This window comes from Vigna radiata, unplaced genomic scaffold, assembly GCF_000741045.1.
Source record: "Vigna radiata var. radiata cultivar VC1973A unplaced genomic scaffold, Vradiata_ver6 scaffold_83, whole genome shotgun sequence".
Taxonomy (NCBI): Eukaryota; Viridiplantae; Streptophyta; class Magnoliopsida; order Fabales; family Fabaceae; genus Vigna; species Vigna radiata.
The window spans coordinates 497,401-517,705 of NW_014543268.1; the positions used below are offsets into that span (position 1 = coordinate 497,401).

The 20,305-nt window shown below is 33.9% G+C and overlaps 1 protein-coding gene across 2 annotated transcripts; it reads right to left on the bottom strand.

Moving 5' to 3' along the window:
• Positions 1-691: 691 nt before the first annotated feature.
• On the bottom strand, positions 692-17,978 carry LOC106754101 (protein TSS). 2 transcript variants are annotated; one of them, XM_014636052.2, is made up of 24 exons: positions 17,841-17,978; positions 17,694-17,759; positions 17,440-17,501; positions 16,562-16,654; positions 14,689-14,761; positions 14,363-14,590; positions 14,224-14,291; positions 14,005-14,136; positions 13,866-13,907; positions 13,190-13,714; positions 12,933-13,093; positions 11,112-11,634; positions 10,947-11,009; positions 10,724-10,825; positions 9,340-9,654; positions 8,519-8,611; positions 8,321-8,422; positions 8,106-8,210; positions 7,735-7,868; positions 6,691-6,874; positions 5,903-6,034; positions 5,451-5,563; positions 4,050-4,137; positions 692-3,630 (listed from the first exon to the last, which is right to left on the bottom strand). In XM_014636052.2, exons 2-24 carry the CDS (start codon positions 17,752-17,754, stop codon positions 1,543-1,545), a joined length of 5,487 nt encoding a protein of 1,828 aa, XP_014491538.1. In that variant the 5' UTR covers positions 17,755-17,759; positions 17,841-17,978; the 3' UTR covers positions 692-1,542. The 2 variants fall into 2 exon arrangements, with proteins under 2 accessions (XP_014491538.1, XP_022633505.1); XM_022777784.1 differs by lacking the exon at positions 17,841-17,978 and having other exon boundaries at positions 17,694-17,834.
• Positions 17,979-20,305: the final 2,327 nt, after the last annotated feature.

The following is a 20,305-nucleotide window of genomic DNA, read 5'->3' on the forward strand; positions in this document are numbered from 1 at the left end:
TAGCACAGGTATCGCTTTTGTTAGAAATAGGAAACCTTCAAGCCGTCGATTTTCCAAGAACACGAGTTTGCAATCTGTTCTTCTAACAGGCAGGAATAGGGGTTTGATGCAGTCCCAGATGTATACCTAAAAAATCAACAATGGATTGGCAGGAAAATTAGAAATTGACACCTTGGCAATAAATAACTCGCTATAACCTTAAAATTGATAGATTAATATTTTTTGAACACTCGATTAATACCTCTTTTATTTATCACTCTGCTTATCATATCATATCGCTCATCTACCATATCTGTTTCTATTCTATCTTTTTTCTCTTCAGGTGTAGACACTTGTTAGGATGTCCATGGAACATTATCGTATATAATAGCATTAGTTCCCTATACAAAACTCAATCCCAACTAAGTAATATTCATCAACCCTTTGTTTTTGTAAAATTGAAAGAAAATGCTAATAAATATATTGATTCCTTAACCAGTGCATGTTTTCTTCCCCTTTTTCAGTAAGAAAAAAAATTAACAGATGTCAATCAAAATAAATGTTGCTGCCACAATTCGGTTATTCCATTAAATACATTTTAGTATACCTTATTTTCTTGTTATACTTTAACTGAATTACAAATAACGTAGCTAATTGTTTCTAACTGTACATGATAAGTGCATGTACAGATATAGTTCATACTTCTACTCAATTGTATCACAATGATCTTTCATTAATAGAACTTTCACAAAATTCCAAATGTAACCAAAAAAGATATCAAGTCAAACAGAAAAAGAGAACCACCAATACACGGGAAATTACTCCAAGGAAGTATATACAAAAGAACCAAATTAATTAACAAAACTATTGCCAATGATGTAACAAAAGGAAAATTAGACACGATCTTTAATCCTGTAATTCAGCATGTCAAAATTGAATAACTAGATATTGAAAAATGTTTTCCACGGTCAAGGTGCCTCTGCGACCCCACAACTGATGATCCGGCTGAGCAAAGATAACTATTGGCTGCTGTTTGCAGCAACTTCAATAAGATTTTGATTCACAAGAACATTTCTAAGTCCCAACTAATCATCAAATAATGCACCCTAGTCATTCTAGATGATAAACTGCGACTAGCTGGGACAACGGAATCAATAAAATAGCTCCAGCTTTTGTTAGAAAAATAACCCTCCTGATCTTTCAGTCAAGGTCAAATCTTAGTTCCATGACGTATGAGGCTTCACTGGTGCAACTATATTTTCTTCAAACAATAAATGATGCATTGTTTTTAGAGCACGTGTTGTTTGGGGCAATGGACAGAATGAATAAATCATATAACACTGTATTAACTTTTCCAGAAGTTAAATTTCTGCAGGAAAGTAGAATACTCACAGAAACTTCCCTTGGCAAGGCAGATACATAGTTAGCTGCAAGGAAATTGTGATTGAGTTCCATAAATGATCGAAAACCACATCTCCTTTTGCACGTGAAATTGCGAAATATCTCTTCTTTATTGGCAGTAATTCTGCTATAATTTATTAGTAACAACAAAGAGACTTTGGGTTAAGCAGTAGCTGTACAATCTCTCCTAGAAGACAAGTTGATGGACTTGGGTACATCACTTCCTCTGACAACGCGGTTATAAGTAACCTTGAATGACTGTGAGCTACTGGGTCTAGTAAGCAAACTTATTGGCATTCTTAGTGTTTGCTTCCGGTTTCTTCTTCCCCTGATCAAAATACTGAACGTTTTCTCACCATCTATGTTCTTTTCATTTCTGCTGATCTTATTCAAGCCAATGTCATTATTGGGTTTGTCCCCAGCATTTTCAAACCCATGAAAATTAGGATTCCCATTTTCTTTCACACTTTCTGCGTGAACTCTACCCACTTCATCCTCGCTAGTCTCTGATTCTAAAGGTTGCCCCTCTTTCTTGTATCCACCATCATTAGTAAAGCCCTCCGGCAGAACAAAAGCGGAGCTTGAACTTTTTGAAACATGACACTGTTTCTGTGGCTCCAAAATGGGATCAGGGATTGGTTTGATGCTAGGTGCCAGAGGAGGAAATTCCACCTGATGGCAACCAGGCCATACTCCATTGGGACCAAAATTAGATACAGTTGAGTTCATATTACATTGCCATGCGAACTGATTGACATGAAATGCGCTGCTAGTAACTGGAAAGTTGTTGGATGGTATTGATTGAGGCTGAGTATAAGGAGGATACATGAATGGCAATGGTTGTATCATGTTTGGTGTAGGTGGAGGTGATGGGTATGCATGATGAAGAGAGGAACACATTTGGGTAACTGCTGGTAACATGGTAGCAGGTCCATGGTGAACATTCATATTTACTGGCCAGGGCCCAATTGGCGGAACAGCACCAGGAACAGAAGGAACTGGTGCAGCTCGTGCAATGCCTGGTGCCGGATTGAATGGAGCTGCAGATGCAGATAACTTCTTATATGGGATGCCCTGGGAATCACCCTGACTTGATGGAGAAACACTGACTCTTAAATCTTCACCGTCTTGTGAGATGGTAGTAGTATGATTAGGGAGTTCAAAACAGTCAGAGTTGCTAGTGTCAACGTTAAGTTTATGAGAATCCACAGGATCCTCCACTGCATCAATCATTATGATATTATCAACTGCTTCATGAACCTCAACATCCACAGAATCAACCCCTTCAGAACTCTCCAATTTTTCTTGAACAGAATCAGTAAACTGTGTTTTTTTCCTCTCAGGATCATTAGTATGATTTGAATCTAAAGAATCTGACACAGAACTTTTGTCCTTCTCTTTTAATGTATTTTTTACCTCTTCCAGGGTTGGTTCAGAATTTGCATGAATTTTAAAATCTTCCTCTTCACGTTTTACCACGCCAAAAACAGGAATATTACTTTGAGGGTTATAGACTTGCAACTTGGAAATTGTCCCCGGAGGAGCCACTGCCACTTCTTTGTATGAAGGAGATTTCCCAATACTAATTATAGAAGTCTTAAGAGTACTATTATCATTTGATGCTGAAAGTGAACCAACTTGTGAGTAAGAACTGATTAGTTTATCACCAATTTCTGATGAATCCTTTACAGTAGTCTTATCAGATGCAGTAGTCTTATCAGATGCAGACACGGACTTCACCCTGTATGTAGCAGTTTTGACCACTTTCCTTCCAAATTTAGTTCCTTGAGATATGTTTACAGTATGATCATCAGCATAAACCCCATGGGATATTGTTCTCTTCTTCAGAATATAACATCTACTGTTCTGTTCACTACTCTTCCCATAGGTATAGTCTATGCCAGATTCCATTTTCTTTTTCTGATGATAAACTTTTCCGATTGTTGCTCGTCTTTGCTTCAGCCGCTGGCCATATGAACCAGATGATCTTGGCCGTTGAACTGGTTGCCATCCATCCTCACCATCAGCATGTGCTTCAGACAAGATTTCAGCAGAAACTTGTTTTTCATCCGAGGTCTTTTCTAAAATGGGCTGTTCTGAATCAGGTGCTGAGTTGGTCTCCAGATCAGTATCTACATCAACACCTGCTCCAGATATGAGGATTACTTCATCTGAAGTCTCTCTTGGAGTTTCTTTCCAAGACTCATCAGAACTTGCTGAGCCAATGTTCTGGCAGGATTCCATCCTCATCTGCTAAATATTTCTTTGTGAAATTAATATTATGAAAATACGTACAAGAAACACCACAAGTAGGCAGTTTCCACAACAATATAAAATATTTTCATGAAGTAAAAACTGTTACTTCATGGCCCATGCAGTAACAGTTCAACATTAAAGGGAAAAATAAAAAAGAGGCTCTATTAGGTATCTGATTCCTTCAATGCAGTTTTCTTCTAACTATTGACCGAATTAGTCCTGAAGTTTATTCCATGTTTTTTCAGTTAACACATTGTACAACGGTGTTAAGAAAGTAACCGATGCAAACATTTTAGCAATATCAGAAAATGTATAAGTAACAATCAGAAATCAGAAAACTGTTCTGTATACTTCTAACCAAGATCTCAAACTAAAAAGTTAAAAATATTAAGATCAGTAAATCTGCATCATACCTTAGCTATCTGGCTTCTTTTCCTTAGTGCAATATCTCTCCCTTTAGGATCATGACTTGGATTGATGTAGTCAAGCAAGTCTGACACACTGACAAATTCCATGGAAATATAATGAGTCGGGGTAAAATCTTATGTTTGAATGTATGATAGATATACAACATATGTCAGATTCCAAATTTGAAGAGGTTAATGGGAAGTTTTGACACACTACCAATAAACATTTAAAAAAAAAAGGAATCATATTTGTGCTCGACATACACTGGAATCTGATACCCCAAACTCCAATAAACACCTGAAACCCTTAAAAATTTTGCTTTGTTGCAGTATTCATGCCCATATCATGTTCTATATCAATATAATTATCTATACATTTCAGAATTGGAATTTCATCCATTTAAAATGAACATGTTGCCGATGATTCAAAGCATTGTAAAATGAAGACAGTCAAGACCAAGAGAACAACAAAAGCTTGTATCAATAGTGATTAGAAATATCAAATATTTCCAATAAAATTACATATTATAATCTCCAAACCAAAACTTGACAGAAATTCTCCCATAACTAGGAGTGGAAATGGGTTGCCCTTAATAGGCCTGACCACTTCCAGATCTGAGGTCCAAGCTTGGCGTATTACTTGACATAGGCCTTTCTTGGAGGATTCAAGCCTAATCTAGCCTACAAGTCTATCAAAAAGGCCTTTTTCTTCCTGAAAGTATCTCATATGTTCCAAAAAGCTTGTTCTGGAATGCATTTCATATGGTCTGGAAATTTTGCTCTGAAAATTCCAGAAAGCTTGTTCAGGAAGATTTCTGACAAGTAATCCCAAAGTCACATTTATGAAGGGTAAAACGGTCATTTTAAATTTATAGGGATGCAGTAATAAATTATGGGGGTGCAGGAAGAAAAACCTTATCTATGTAGAAAATCTATTTTACAGGCCCACAAACCTACTTCTAAATAGGTTTATGGACCTATGGTGGGTCAACTGGCCTGAGTCTCTTAATTGAATAAAACGTATATAATGTAGAAAGATCACAATAAAAGTTAAATACTATAATAATAACAATAATATTATTATTATAATATTTATATTTACTTAATAAGATCATTCTATTTGACACAAACAGCTTTTGAAATGGTCAAAACCCTGACATTTTAACTAAATAGAAATTTTAAAAAGTGTTGGCCTAACTTCTTTAGTAAGCAGTTCTGGACTTGGCATAATGGGGGCTGGGCCACTGGCCCTCATTAGCCACCTTACCTATTTTCATCGTTACCTGTGAGGTCTATTAAAAGACTATGCACAAGTAACAGCTACTAGTACTTGATTAAATTACAACTATGCATGAGTAATGGCTATAAAAGTAACCAATCCATACATCCCAGGCAGTTTTATTATACCTTAGATGGCCCTTGCTAGCAATAGATGTATCTGGCTTTTGAGTACCATTCCGTGCAGCTTCTTGTTGTTCTATAGTCTTGGACTCGAAATACTCAAGCCAAGCAGCAGCATCCTGACATTTTATCAAAAAACTTTGGATTATGGGAAACTGTACTAATTCATTGTAAGACCAGTAATGGGGAGCTTACTAAATGATCTATTAGTTTAATGAGAATGATAAATACGATTATTTTAATTGTGATACAAACTACTCAAAATCTTAAAATATGGACTTAGGGTCTAACCCAGGTCTACAAAGCATACTTGTAAATTGAGAACTGCCCAAACCTAGTTCTGTTTAAGGTGGTTTTCCAATACATATACAACTTTGCCAGATCACTCTACCAACTTCAAAGTTGTGAATTATTGTTATTTCCTCTTTTGAATTACTGGGTACTTTTGTTATTTATACCTGGGTCCGCAAGTCATCTGGACCAAGTTTTGCCCGCAGAATTTGCAATGTTGTTTGCTCATGCTGTACACTCAAAGGATATGCTTCCATCAATGAGAGTGCTATTGCTATTGCATGATAACTTGCAGCAGTCTGCACAGAATTAAAATTCCAAGAATATACAGATTAAAACAAAGAGATGTGAACTCATTATTTTGGAAGTTCAGATGAATTTATATAAGTAATGGAACTAATTGATATACAGATTTTGTTTCATAATTCCTAAGTTTTATCCTCATCAATAGAGTCCACCTTTCAGAATCCATGTTTTATCAATTCATCCAAGAATTCAAATATTACATTTTATATTGTTAAAAAGTGAACTTTAAGCCTAACTCAACCCCACAAAACCAGCTTGTAAGATGAGGTTTGCATCCACTTATATATTCTAAATTGGCCTTATTTCTAGTCGATGTGGGAGTTCCAACACACCCCCTCACACCGAGATATATACATCTCAAGCGTAAGACTAAACATTAATGGGTGGTCCGATAGCGAGTGAAATAATATGTCCAGCAAACAACAAATATTGCTAGGATAGATTCTAACTTGACTCTGATACTATGTTAAGAAGTGAACTTTAAACCTAACTCAACTCCACAAAACCGACTTGTAAGGTGAGGTTTACACCTACTTATATAATCTACATTGACCTAATCTCTAATCGATGTGGAACTTATAACATACATCAAGGATCTCAAAAAGTTAAACAAACTTGGCAAAGGCAAGAAACAAAATGAACATAAAACCTGAATATGATCTGGACCAAGTAATCTTTGGTTGCACTTTAGAGCTTTGTGAAGATACCTAAGAGCCACATTTACATTACCAAGCCCTTCCTCCATCATAGCCACATTAATGTATGTTGCAGCAGTGTTTGGATGAGATGGACCACACGTTAGATGCAGAAGATATAATGCCCGCTTTACATACCTGGTTGATAGCAGTTGCAGATCCAAGCAGTAAACAAATTAATAAATCATCATAAAAATTGAACATTCTAAATCCACACCAACTATTTTAAACTGGTTATCATTAATCTTATTTTGTGAAGAACATCAGACTAGATGACCCAAGTAAGCAGTGATGAGAACCCAAAGCTAAAGCCAAACGTGTCTATATGTCTGTATTAACATTCAAAATCAGTAAACAAATAAAAGAAATCATCATAAGTATTGAGCTAACACTCAATTTTCTAAATCCACAGCCCCTATTTTAAACTGGTTATCATTAATCATATTCTGTTAAGAATATCAGACTAGACAGCCAAATTAGGTAGTGATGAGAACCTGAAGCCAAGTTGACTAAGGTGTCCGTAACATGTAAGGAGACGGAGTTGTGGTACACCTGCCAACTGCCAATCTGGCAGAATGTGAGTTGGTTGTGTAGAGAAAGAATCTAAGTGTAGGAAATCATGGAGAGGGGTGAGGACTAGAACTTCAGAACTGGGGCCTTGGAAGACAAGGCCTGTTGAACACCTAGACATTTCTTGTTAGTCTTTTCCCTATTTTCCTATTGCAAACAGCTCTGTACCCAGGGCTAGAACAATTTAATCTGTTTACAAGTAATACATTCCTCTCTATTTTCCCTCATAATTTTTCCAGTACACCAAAGATGGATAGCACATCCTTTCCTTTCCTGTCTATGTAATGTCTTTTCTGTTACCTAATAAATTATTATTTTGAATTAATACATTAATGTTTAGTCATATAAGGTAAGAAAAACCAAGGGAAATTTTAATTATGAGAAGTCCGTGTACAATTATGCATCACCACTGCAAGAACAAAACATACTTCAGAGCTAGCTCTGTATGTTGGAGTCTGTAGTAGAAAACTGCAAGATCCCCATAACTCTTCATAGTATCTGGGTGATCCAGACCTAGCTCTCTCTCGTTAATATCCAGAGCTTTTTGTTGATAAATTGTAGCCTGTGGTTGGAATAAACAGTTCAAAGAATTGGATTTGATTTCAAAGACAAAAAAAAAAAAAACAAAACAAAACAAAACTTAGATTACATATTTAATATTGAACAATAGTCAACACAGTCAAAAACTGCAAACTAAATTGATTGAATGTTATTTGTTTTGACTGTATATCTACGCTATATATGCTTCTTTGCTTTCTAAAGCAACATGTCTCGAAACCAAAACAGAAACAAACAAGACCTGATTGAAGTCTCCAGTGTGATATAAGACTACAGCAAGTAAGCTGTATGCTCCTGCTGTCATCCGATGATAGGGGCCACAAACAGCTACAAGTCTAGCAAGAGCCTGTCACCGACAAATTATAGCAGTCATCATACGAAAAGGCATTTACTGTTGAAGTAAATTGTCAGAGGTTAATAGAATTTCCTGACAAAGGGCACTGAAGATAGAGATACCTTTGTTCCATAGGTAACAGCATCTTCGAGCTTTCCCTTGTCTAAAGCTGTTTTTGATGACTCTAGTAGCTGCCTGCCATCTGCAGATGAACATGCTGCTTGCTGCAAAAGATATATAGTTTACAAAGTTTGGATCAATCGGTAAATTTCCAAACCATTAGACAAGACATCGTACAATGGTCTTGTTTATGTTATTACCTTGTGAACTGGGACCAAGCTGACAATGTCAGATTTCTGGAAGGGAATTGAAGAATTCATATCAAGATCCCTTGGAACAAGCTCAATGCCAACCTAACATGAAATGTAGCAGCAAAAAAAATGTCAATTAAGAAACAACTTAAATGTCATTTTCAATTGATAACCATAAGAACTACAATCTATAGATTAGTGTAAGACCGAACATGTGTGCATACTGTACCTAATCACCAATACACACACATGCATATGGGGAAACCATTATGATTCATGAACATCCTTATAAGCAATTTCAAAGATATGCACTGCCTGGCTTTTTGCCTTTTTCTTTGGAAAAAAAAGATTACTTTGATTTTTTAAAATCATCTTTTAACATTTTAATATACTTAATATGACGTGGGAATCTGAAAGAGAGTTGTGGATGATTTGGAGAGAAATCAGGTAAAAGTTTAAAACAATGTGGACACCAACACATTACGATTGTGCAAACCTGCCTTACAGGCAAATAATTATTAGAGGATATTTTAACTTCAAAGTGATGAGAACCCGTAGAAAATCCAGCCAACCTATACACTCTATTTCGTTATCACAAATTAAACCTGTAATCTGATAGTGACTACGGTATTATAAGGAGTCTAAGTGGAATGATCAGTAGACTACTTAAGTAGCTTGGGTGCTCAGCATGAAATTATTATAGTGAATCATAAAATATTGCCAAAGAATCCTACTAATGAAAATATGAAAAGGACATAAATGTACGACTCCATTGCTATGCAAACTAAAATGCAACAGATACTGCATATTCTATAGCCTACTTCCAGTACCTTATGACATAAGCCACGCAAAATCGCAAACTTCCTCACATTACTGTAATTCAAGCTGCTAAGATCCCAATCAAACCGCTTCTTCAGAAAAATCTCTAGCCATTTCCATACAAGAGGGTGGATTTTGCATGGTTTATCTGACTCTCTATCTTCAGGAACACCAAGCAGCAAATTCAATGTAGCAGCAATGGATGCCGCCATAATTTCCTTGTCAACAACTGCAATCACTGCCCGCAGGATATGCTTGAAAGCTCGAACAATCATCTCATGAATACAAAGTGATTGTACATGTGATAGTTTTTCGGAAAGCTTGACCTAAGAAAAGAAAAATAAGAGGCAAACGTCATGAAACATGAAAAGGCCAATATAAATTTAAACATAAGACACAAAATCCTTCCTCTTTTCTTTTAGCCTTTGAAAATAAAAACCTCCAAAAGATTAGAGGTAGACAGCACAACAAGGGTGGAAATTAAAGCAGTACATAAGTGGGAGAAGAAATCAGGATGTCAAAAGAATGAGCAAATAGGGGTGAGTAAGAAGAATGGTCCAGCCTTGTTAATACCCAATCCACAAAAGATGCTTTTTAAATGGTCCGGATAAATCCATTTCAATCTTCTCTTCTGGGTCCATATCTAATTCGCAAAAGCCCAAATATAAAATGGACCAGCTGGCAGGCCTAAATAGTGATCCATAAAAATGAAAAAAACTACTAATAAATAAAAACTATTAATCTTTTTTCATTTTCTGAAGTATCATGTATTAGACTAATATCTAGCAATTTATATATCAAACTACTATCTGTAAAACTAAATTGAAATTTAATAAACTCACAACTTCTTTGTCTAAAACGCTAAGTTTGAAATCCATGGACTGGTCCACAAATACATGGATTTAACCTGTAAAGCCAACATGTTTAAGAGATCGGGCCGGTAGATTGAATATAATCATATGGATTAAGAAAGAAAGAGTCCATTATACATGAAGGTTGGTGGGCCTGGGTCTATATATGCATCCCTATATGATAGTGAAGAAATCTGATTGCCAAGTGTTGTAAATTGAATATAATTATCCAGATTAAGAAAAAAAGAGTCCATTATCCATGAAGGTATGTGGACTTGGGTCTGCATAATTTTTGAAGTGAAATAATTTTTGAAGAAATCTGATGGCCAAGTGCGTTTCATAGTCATATACTCAGAATTAGAGCAGTAATTATATCATGAAAGATGTTAACCAAATACTCACAAACTATCAGTTCTTATGAAAAATGCAGAAAGTATTCGACCATAAAGAGGGCCACAAGAGATCTGCTTTTGGTCCACATGAAAAATGCAGAAACTATTTATTAAAACTACACAAAGTAAGAAAACAAGTTTAGAGCACTAACAACATGTCCAAGAGAATGCATACGTAGACCCCTAGTATGCATAAAATCAGTTAAGGTGCGACCATCAACAGGAGAGAGTTCCAACGAGCCAAAATCTGCAACCTGTATTGGATATAATTATTATTATTGTTATTGTTCCTACTAGTACTAGAAAGGGGATGATCATAATCTTATCAATTAGAATGCCTTTTCAGAAACTAGGCAAACAAAATCATAACATTACCAGCTTCGGGAGAGCAACATCCATGTAATATTTTTTAGACAAGTCAATGAGGTCTTGCATGGACTGATGATAAAACAAATCAATTTAGGTCAGATTTTTAATGTAACAGTTAAGTTCAAATACAGGAAATTTTAGAGATACTTTGTTAGACCTTGAAGAAAATACCTTGCCGTGAAGTCCAGTTCCTGATTCTTTTAACCGAGTGAAAGCTGCTTCAGATAGCAATCCCTTTAGCAAAAGTTCATTTTCTGCTGCTGCTGTTTCATGTGTGGATTCTACTGAGGGCACCAAAGCACTTTCAGGCTCTCCATTAACACATGCCACATGAGATTTGGAGTTTTCAGATGCCAGTTTCACACTACTTCGATCAGATTTATTTTTATTATTCTTGAGGGCTTTGAAGGGTTTCCCTAGCCCCTCAACCTTCATTTCATTATCAGCCTTATCCAACAAAGGTTTTTTATCTTTTTCGCTATTGTGGTCTTGCAAATGTTGTATCCAGCATGCTCCAAGTTCCCATCTTATGAAATTGTCCACACCATACTCCTCTTCCTCAAGCTTAGAAAGGCTTTCTTTAATAAGCCTCTCCACAAAAGCTTGAGAAACTCCAAGCTCTTCAGTCTCATGCATTTGCATCTGATTGGGTCTATTCTTCTCTGACTGTGCTGAGTTGAGAAGTAGTCTTAAACTGCAAAAAAGGAAAAATAATTACAGGCCCAAAGATCTTGTAGTGGTTGATGAATAGGAATTAGATCAATGGATCAACCAAAGAAAGTTGTAAATGTAACAAAAGCCAAAAATTAAAAACAGACAAGTTGAGAACTGAAGACAAAAATGAAAATTATCAACAATAGAAGAAAAAGAAGTAGCAGAATAAATAACCAAATCAAGCTTACGAATTTCATCAGAAGAAACCCCCCAATGAAACTTTTTCAATCACATCCTACACTATGAAGCACCGACTCTAACATAAAAATCAGGACACAACTAATGTCCAAAATATAAGATATATATACATACACACACTCATGCAACACTCAATAAGACAAAAGTCTAAATTAATTAGAATCAATATTTATATACATTACCTTGTGAAAACAAAGTTGTTAAGCTTTATAATTTTCATACAACAGTAGCTAAGAAGGTTTGTTTCACAATGCAATCTTTACAAAAAAGATCCCACAATAAGATGAATCATATCTCTTAAAACAATCAGTAAAGTCTATGATATTGTTTCTCAAAAACTATGGAGTCTCATAACATTGATAATATAAGACTCTTTTTAAATAATGATAATTTTTTTATGATAATGTTTGGCCAAAGCAAGGCCAGCTCGCTCTCTTAGCCTGTGTTTTGGAGGTTCTGGAGCCGGAAAAAGATAAATAAGTTGTGACACAGTAGAGATGGGTGTCCAACATGTGTCCAAGGTGTATGGACAAGTGTCCTGGTTTGTGTTTGAAAAATGTCAGGCACACCATTCTATTGTGTCAGTCTTTATAGACACAGGATAACTTTAAAAACACTGAATTAGATTCAAATGTTACAATCTTATATCTAACAAAAAACATCAAAACCATGGTTAGATCTTATTCATAAATACAATTCTCACTCATGTTGTAGATCCAGCTAATAAAATTACAAACCATAATACACAAACTGGAGAGAGATAGTTTATGAGCACACCAGCATAATGTAAAGTAGTGAAACTACTACATTCATTGGGTAGAAAATACTTACCTAGGCTCATATGTAAGCCAATAGTAAAAAAAATAATTCATGCTAATTCAGAAAATTAACATCATTAAATTTTACTAGATTCATTTTAAAAAAGATATGTTCCCAATCTGTAAAAATACAACCCACTAAAATAACCAGGGTTTTGGGGATGATATCATTAAATAGGGTTAAATTAGTTAAGATTTGTTTATATTTTTGGTTCACTATATATGTTTTTTTTTCACATATAATTGAGTTTAGAAGGAGTACCTGTTAATGTTGAGTGCATTGGCACCACCATCTGGCTGATCAAACAATTCAATACTTTGATAAGATGAAGAGTTGACATTTTCATTTTCTCCCCCCTCAACTTTCACGGAAACCAAATAACCACAGTATCTTACAACAACAACACCTAAAGTGGTAATGTCCTGCATGCAGAATGTGGAGTGTTTATCAGTTATATGATGGCAAAGAAACAGCTTTAAGAAACTAAAACCACTCTTTCTATGTAAAAGTTATCATACATGGGCTGCAGTATTCTCATCAGCAGTAATTCCTTTCAGTAGATTTCTCTCTATTAGAACCTTTTGATTTATTCCAGTAGCTTCAACTCCATCAATTTTCGAATCAACCTTGCAGTTAGCGACAGACGCATCCTTCATGACTTTGATACTCAAGTCACCTACTCTTTCGGTGAAATGAATACCATTTTCTGTAATAGAACTGTGTACATCGGACTCTCCCATTACATGTTTAACAGCCTTAATAGCTCTCGAAATGGCAACATCAACAAATAAGGTGTGGAGAAGGAATGCTTTTCTATCACGAATTTGCCTTTCTTCTGCTGTCTTGCAAGGCATAAATGCAATAAATGAAAACTCCTTGGCCCAAGGAATCAAATCAAATTTCCCATCCCTTCCTAGACCGCCACCATTTCCTCCCCAGTTCTTATCCTCCACGGGAAGGGGAGGGAAAACTGACGGTGATTGCACCACTGCAGGAGGAACAAGCCATGTGTTCGCTCTGAAGCCGTAAGGGAGATTCCCAAACTGAAGGGACAAAAGGAAATGGGAAGTGACAGAGCACAAGTAAGCACATCAAATTAGATATTAAACTGTTCTACGGTACTTCCATGCACTAGTTATAGTAAGTAATAAACATAGTGAATAAGAAAAACAAAATAAAAAAGGTGTCCGGTACCTTGTTACGTTCTGAAAATGCTTTTAATAGATCATCATAAGCCTGAAATTGAGAAAAGAAATTCGTAAAACTAACCGAAGTTAGAACTAGCTTAAACCCTATCCAAAGTAAACATTTACGTAGAGGCATGAAAACTAACAGTAGCAAAAGCTCTACTAAGCCTTGTTAACAAATCAACAAGGTTATGACTAAATATCAGCTGCTTTCCAACACTGCAAAATCCATTTCTGCAAGCTTCAACGTGCACTACTTTCCCGTTACATAGCTTCACCTAATAAGCATAAACGAAGAGATTTCATTGTTTCTCAATTCTCACCCGAAAAAGTAACAAAAATTACGAATGCGTAAATATATTTACATCAAAGGAGAAGAGATGATCCGCCTCCAATATCTCCGGAACTCGTCGTCTCACTGTTTTCTTTATATCTGTCGCGAACTCAAGAGTTTTAGACAAGGAAACGAAGTAAAGAAACTCAAAGGAAGAGAAAGGATTGTACATTGGAAAGGAGGAGTGAGATGCGAAAGAGAGAAAAACTCGTAGAAGCTACCGAGCCTAGGGCACGAGTGGCTTATCTCGCAATCTCCGTCAACCGAAACCGCCGCGGGCAGCGGCGCGTGAGAGTTCACATTCTTCGCCGCCGACGAGTGGCCGAAGTTCGTCGTGCAGGCCACGATGTCCAGTAGCCGTCTGACGTGAGCCACTGCTCTATCTTCGTCATAATCCTCTGCAAAAGAGATCACGGCGTTGTACAGTTTTTAATTAATTTATTTCTTATTAATTAAAATAATCTATAGGTTAACGTAAAAAGAATTTAAAAAATACCTTCAATTAAAGTGAGGACGCACGGCTTGAGTGCGAACACGTCCACCGTGTCCTTCAATTGGGGTCCTCTCACCTTTTATTTATACATATCCTTCGTTAAGAAATATTTAAAATATACACAAAAGCATATTACTCTAATGTTTTTTTTTTTATTTTGTTTTTACTAAAACTATATTAAAGAGCCGTGATCTTTCATTATTTTCTTTTATAAAAAGTTGCTTGTTAAAAGAATAAAATATTATATTTACAACTCCAATAAAATAAAAATAGAAACTATAATTCGTCAAAAATACTTGTATAAAAAAAAAGACCAAGCTAACACACAAATACTAATTAGGAGGAGGGTCATGTTTCCTTCTGGGTTTTGTACCTCTCTACTATTTTAATTTATTTTAAAAATATTTTATACCTCTTCATTATTTTTTTTATTCCAAAAATACTCTACATCTCTCTACTATCTTCTCTTCTACATTAATGGAACATTTACATGGTTCAAATTTGAATTTGTGATATATTACAAAATATAAAATTAACAGTTCCACCATTTCCATTATATAAAATTAAAAGTTAGATACAAATACAAAATAATAAACATAATAATATTAATAGTAAATAATGATATATTATTATTATACTAACTTTATAATGACGAAAGAACTAAATAAATTCTAAATCTTTAATAAATAATTTTTTTTATATTTTAAGTATTTAATAATATTTTTATATTATTTATTTAATAAATTAAATATTTTATTCAAATTATTTGAGTCAAACATGTCGGTGAATTAAAACATAATATAATGGAAAAAATTATAGATATTATATGTAAAAGAAACACACACATATATATATATAAACATTTTTCTAGAAATTTGGAACAAAATTTTACTATTTATTAAATAATTTGAAAAGAAAAAAAATATATTCAAAAGCGAAAATAAGATTGAAGAAAATATATCACAAATTCAAATTTGAATCATGTAAATGCTCCATTAATGAGCCATGTAAATGTTCCATTAACGTAGAGAGAAAGAGAAAGATTGTTAAGGATAGTGGAGAGGTATAGGGTATTTTTGGAATAAAAAACAATAGTGAGGATATGAAGAATATTTTTGAAATAAATTAAAATAGTGGAGAGACGGAGGAGGCAACACACCCTTAGGAGGATTTTTTTACTTTCTTCATGAAAGTTCATACTAAAAATAAAATAATAAATTCCTTATAATTAAAAGGTTTAATTTATGTGTATCATAAATTTAAATTTTCGTATTAGACAGTACTAAACAAGTTTTACAACGAAATGTGCGCATATTAAATTAATGATAATAAGTTAATTTTAATACATTATTAATTTAATGATTTATGTATAAACATAATTTTAAAATGGTAATTACAGGATCTAATAATTTTTAATATGACAATTTGTGTAATTAATCATACTATCAAGGTGTTTTAATTAATTTAAAAAATATGAGCAAAAACACGTAGTAAAACTTAAACTAGCTCAAAAGACAACAATAATTCAAGCTTAATTTTGGTTTACCAAACTCCTTCCTGGCTTGATTATTTTTTAATTTATCACTGTAATACTGAGGTGTTTCGTAATTTTATGTACTATCTAATCTATATTTTCGGCTTATAATTGTTTAAGACAAGATTATCATTTACTATATATTCTCTTTCTTGTATAATATTAATATTTTTCAATAAATAATTCACAAATAAATTCTCTCATCGACGATTACCTTAATTGAACTCATGTTAGCAACAGCTTAATTATTTATTTTTGTAAAGAAAGAAAATAAATGTCCCAGAGTCCAGATTACTACAATAAAATGCTTAAAATAAATAATTAATATTGTGCAAAATTTACCTCATGAGATAGGGAAAAATTGGTGATATAACTCGTCTCTGTATTCACTGATAAAAGTCTACGAACATCAATTATTTTGTCCATTGAAATCCCCTGTTTCACAAAAACAATCAGTCCCTTCCAACAAGTATTATGCAAAATTTTACCAGAAACATAAGAAATAGAATCAGTAAAGTGGTGAAGCTATCTCAGATCTTATATTCAAATCATTTACTTGTACGCTACACTTATCTAGAAGTCATTTTGGTTTCAGTTAGAACCTCTTTTTTCTTCCGTCAATGTGCAAACCTTGTCATCCTCTAAATAACAACTTAGTACCACACGCTTCTATTCCTTCCAGACACAAATTAACATGTTCATGGAAAGAAGCTATGTAGAAATAATGAGTTTAGAATCTTGGATGGTTGTTAAGCTTCGTCATAGAGTTCATCAAGCTTTTGGGTTTATAATAATAAATTAAGGCAAGATTGATGTATCTCAGAGTATATACATCTCTGTTAAATCAGAATCAGTTTTGTTAAAATCTGTTAGTTTCTTATATAGTTAATACCAGTTCTATTTTTTCTGTTAAGCTTTCTTTTCATTCTTTATTCTTTTTCTACAGGACATTCATGATAAGATTAAGAATCATTTTACTTCCTCTTAATTCTCTGATTCATTTATTTGCTAGTTCTATTCTCTTTTCACCCTGAAGATTACTTTCTAACAAAAGAGACAGAAGGTGGCTGCCAATAGACAGTATACCAGAATAAACTACTCGACATGACAAATATCAGAAAGCAAACATTGAATTTGTTAATCATCTCATATTACTAATTAGAAGTTATAATCTGTTCACAGATAAAAATAAATAAAAAAATAAAAAAAATAAAGCAAACCTTGAGAACAACATGTGTTTCATCGGGCAGATTAACAGTGATATCCATTACAACGGGAAGAACTGCAGAATTGCAAGAAGAAACTGTTAAGTCAGTCTATCTGACATTATCATGATAAATTCAACTCGTTTGTACTCTTAATTTCATAATTTCTACATTTGGTATTATCATGATACTGGTTAAAGAAAGATGTCCTCTTATCCCTATTGAAACGCCGCTAAATACAATAAGCATTGAGCTAAGGAATTTGTTACCCTTTTCTTCTCTCTTCTTCTTCTCTCCTTTGCCCTTTGAGCGACTGTATCTCGGTGCCATTGAAGCTGTGACGAGGAAAAAGAGAAATGGTGGAGAAAAAGATAGAGAAAAAGGAAGAGAGAATAAATGAAGAACTGGAAACTCACCAGTAGAAGTGGATGAGTAATTGAAATTTAGTGTGGAAGTTGGAAGAGTGAAAGAAGTTGATAGACGGTGGAAATGAGTGTAAATTGGTGATTGAGTTGAGATGCAAGAAAAGATAAATAGAAGGAAAGATAAGAGTAGTGTGATAAGGCAGGAAGGGCTGAGATTTAGCTGTCAGAAATCAGATTTGATAATTGGCAGCTTCTGATATTGTGCCATGTAATCAAGATGATTTTTGTTAATATAAACCCTATCGGTTGATAAGCACAACTAATTCTTAAGAAAATATTTCAGCAGCCAACAACCTCTCAACATTTTAATAAAAAGATCTAAAAAAAAATTTAGAAAAAATTACAATTAAAAAATTTATGTAATTATTTGATTATCTCTTATGATAATGTAGGAGTGCACAAGAAATAAGTTGGGTGGATTTACACTTAAAATTTTGATTAAATATTTTTTCAAAATCAAATCTATCCATATTAAGACGACGGACTCAATTCAATCTAGTTTCTTTTTATCAAGGTGGTGAATTAATTTTAACATAGTTAAACCATAAAATAAAATTTTTAATTTAAATTAAGGTGTATTTTAGAACATTATTAAAAAATAAGCAATTTTATTGCAAATAAACATTATGTACTAAATAAAACAAAATTTTTATTGATGCACATTTGTTAAAAAATTTAGACTTAATTATGTTTTGAGTTTGGAATAAATTTGAATATTTTCAATTGAATTTCTATTAGTTTTGTGTGATATATTGAGTGTTTAAAATTTTAAAACTTTTTAATTGAATATGTGTAACGGATAAAAATCACTCTTAAATATTTACTGTAGATAAGGAAAATTGTTTTTAAATTAAATTAAAAATATAAAATTATAAAATACAAAATAAAAATATTTAATTATAAATTTACAAAAATAAAAAATTACAAAATTACATGGTTATGTAATTATAGAATAAACAAATATAAAGTTAAAAAGTTATAAAATTTGAAAAATAGGTAATAAAAATAAAATTAAAAATTATGAAATTATGGAACTGTGAAATTATGAAAATATAAAATAATGAAATTATAAAATTTAAAATTATAAAATTAAAGAAATATCAAATATAAATTATTAAATTTAATGCATGATTTTATAATTATCTAAAATTCTACACAGATAAAAAAAAGGTTTAATGTCTTCATAGATTCCTATTTTGGTTCGAAATCTTAAACAGGTCCCTTTTCTTTTCAGCATATCAATTGGGTCTCTATTATTGTAAAATTGATTCAATAGAGGTAGGTCTCTTTTATTGTAAAATTGATTCAATTAGAGGCTTGTGTCAAATTCAACGGTTGTTTAAGGCCGTTTAAGTTTTAGAAACCTGGCATGGTCAGAGTATACACTAATCACACGTGGCATTGTGTAATCAACTTTTTTGAAGGGCAAAGTGGGAATCATCACACTTTTTTGCTCTTGGAATTCAGAGAGGTGTACCCATATTTCATCTTCTTCCATAAGCAAATCACACTTCATGGCAACCACTATAAACAAAACTCTGAATTATAGGAACCCAATCACGAGTTTGTCAAACATTTTCACCACTGTAAAAATTCCCAAATCAAAAACCAAGGAAACCCTAATAAGAAAACTAATACGCTGCAAGGCATGAGTCCATCGTCGCATAACCTCTGTTACATCAACAGTTTGGTGGACTCTTCCAGTTCTGCCATCCACTCTCGTTAATGTCTCATTGCTAAAATGTGATCCTTCATTTTCTTCTTTGTTATCAATAGCAGAAAAATCCCTAGGCTAACCAGATAATACGTCTGAATATGGAGCTTGAGAACTCTGATCCATTGCTGCAAGCAAAGATGATCCAGAAAGGGGACAAAAGGGTTCAGCTTTTTGAGGGTGAAAGTGAGATTTTTCAAGCGCACATCCATTTAGCAAAGAGGCATAGTCTTAACAGTGGGAGAGGAGACCACTCCTCATGACTCCGACCGGTTATTGAGGATGGCGTCGGCAGTGGTGATCCTGGTTCGTGCTGGCGACGTCACAAGGAGAGATGAGATTTCTCTTTCGCACGCGAAAAGGAGGACGAAGTTTGGGCTGCTCCGTCCGGCGTGGGTGGCGTCATCGGCGACACTCTTGGCCAACGAAAGAAAGGCACGACAAGGCGTTTCTCTTTTTTCCTTTTCATGCATATCCCTTAAGATTTTAGGGTTCTGAAGAAGAAAAGGGGTTTGCCCTTTTTATCCTTCGAGACATTGGATTCAACCTTTGTTGAATTTATTTTTTAATACAAAAGTTAATTCAAAATGCCACGTCAGATTAATGAATAATCTGACCATACCACATAGACCAAACTTAAACGCCGTTTATTGAATTTGACGGCAGGACCTTAATTGCATCAATTTTACACAAAAAAAGACCTAATTCAAACACCGAAAAGAAAAGGGACCTATTTGAGATT

Excerpts from the sequence above, each read along its gene's own strand:
- LOC106754101 (XM_014636052.2), bottom strand. The coding sequence starts at position 17,754 with ATGGCACCGAGATACAGTCGCTCAAAGGGCAAAGGAGAGAAGAAGAAG. Across the intron at positions 14,762-16,561 it reads ATTTTTCCCTATCTCATGAG|GTGAGAGGACCCCAATTGAA; the intron begins GTAAATTTTGCA and ends TATAAATAAAAG. Across the intron at positions 9,655-10,723 it reads TGCATTCTCTTGGACATGTT|GTCAAGCTTTCCGAAAAACT; the intron begins GTTAGTGCTCTA and ends TTCTTTTCTTAG.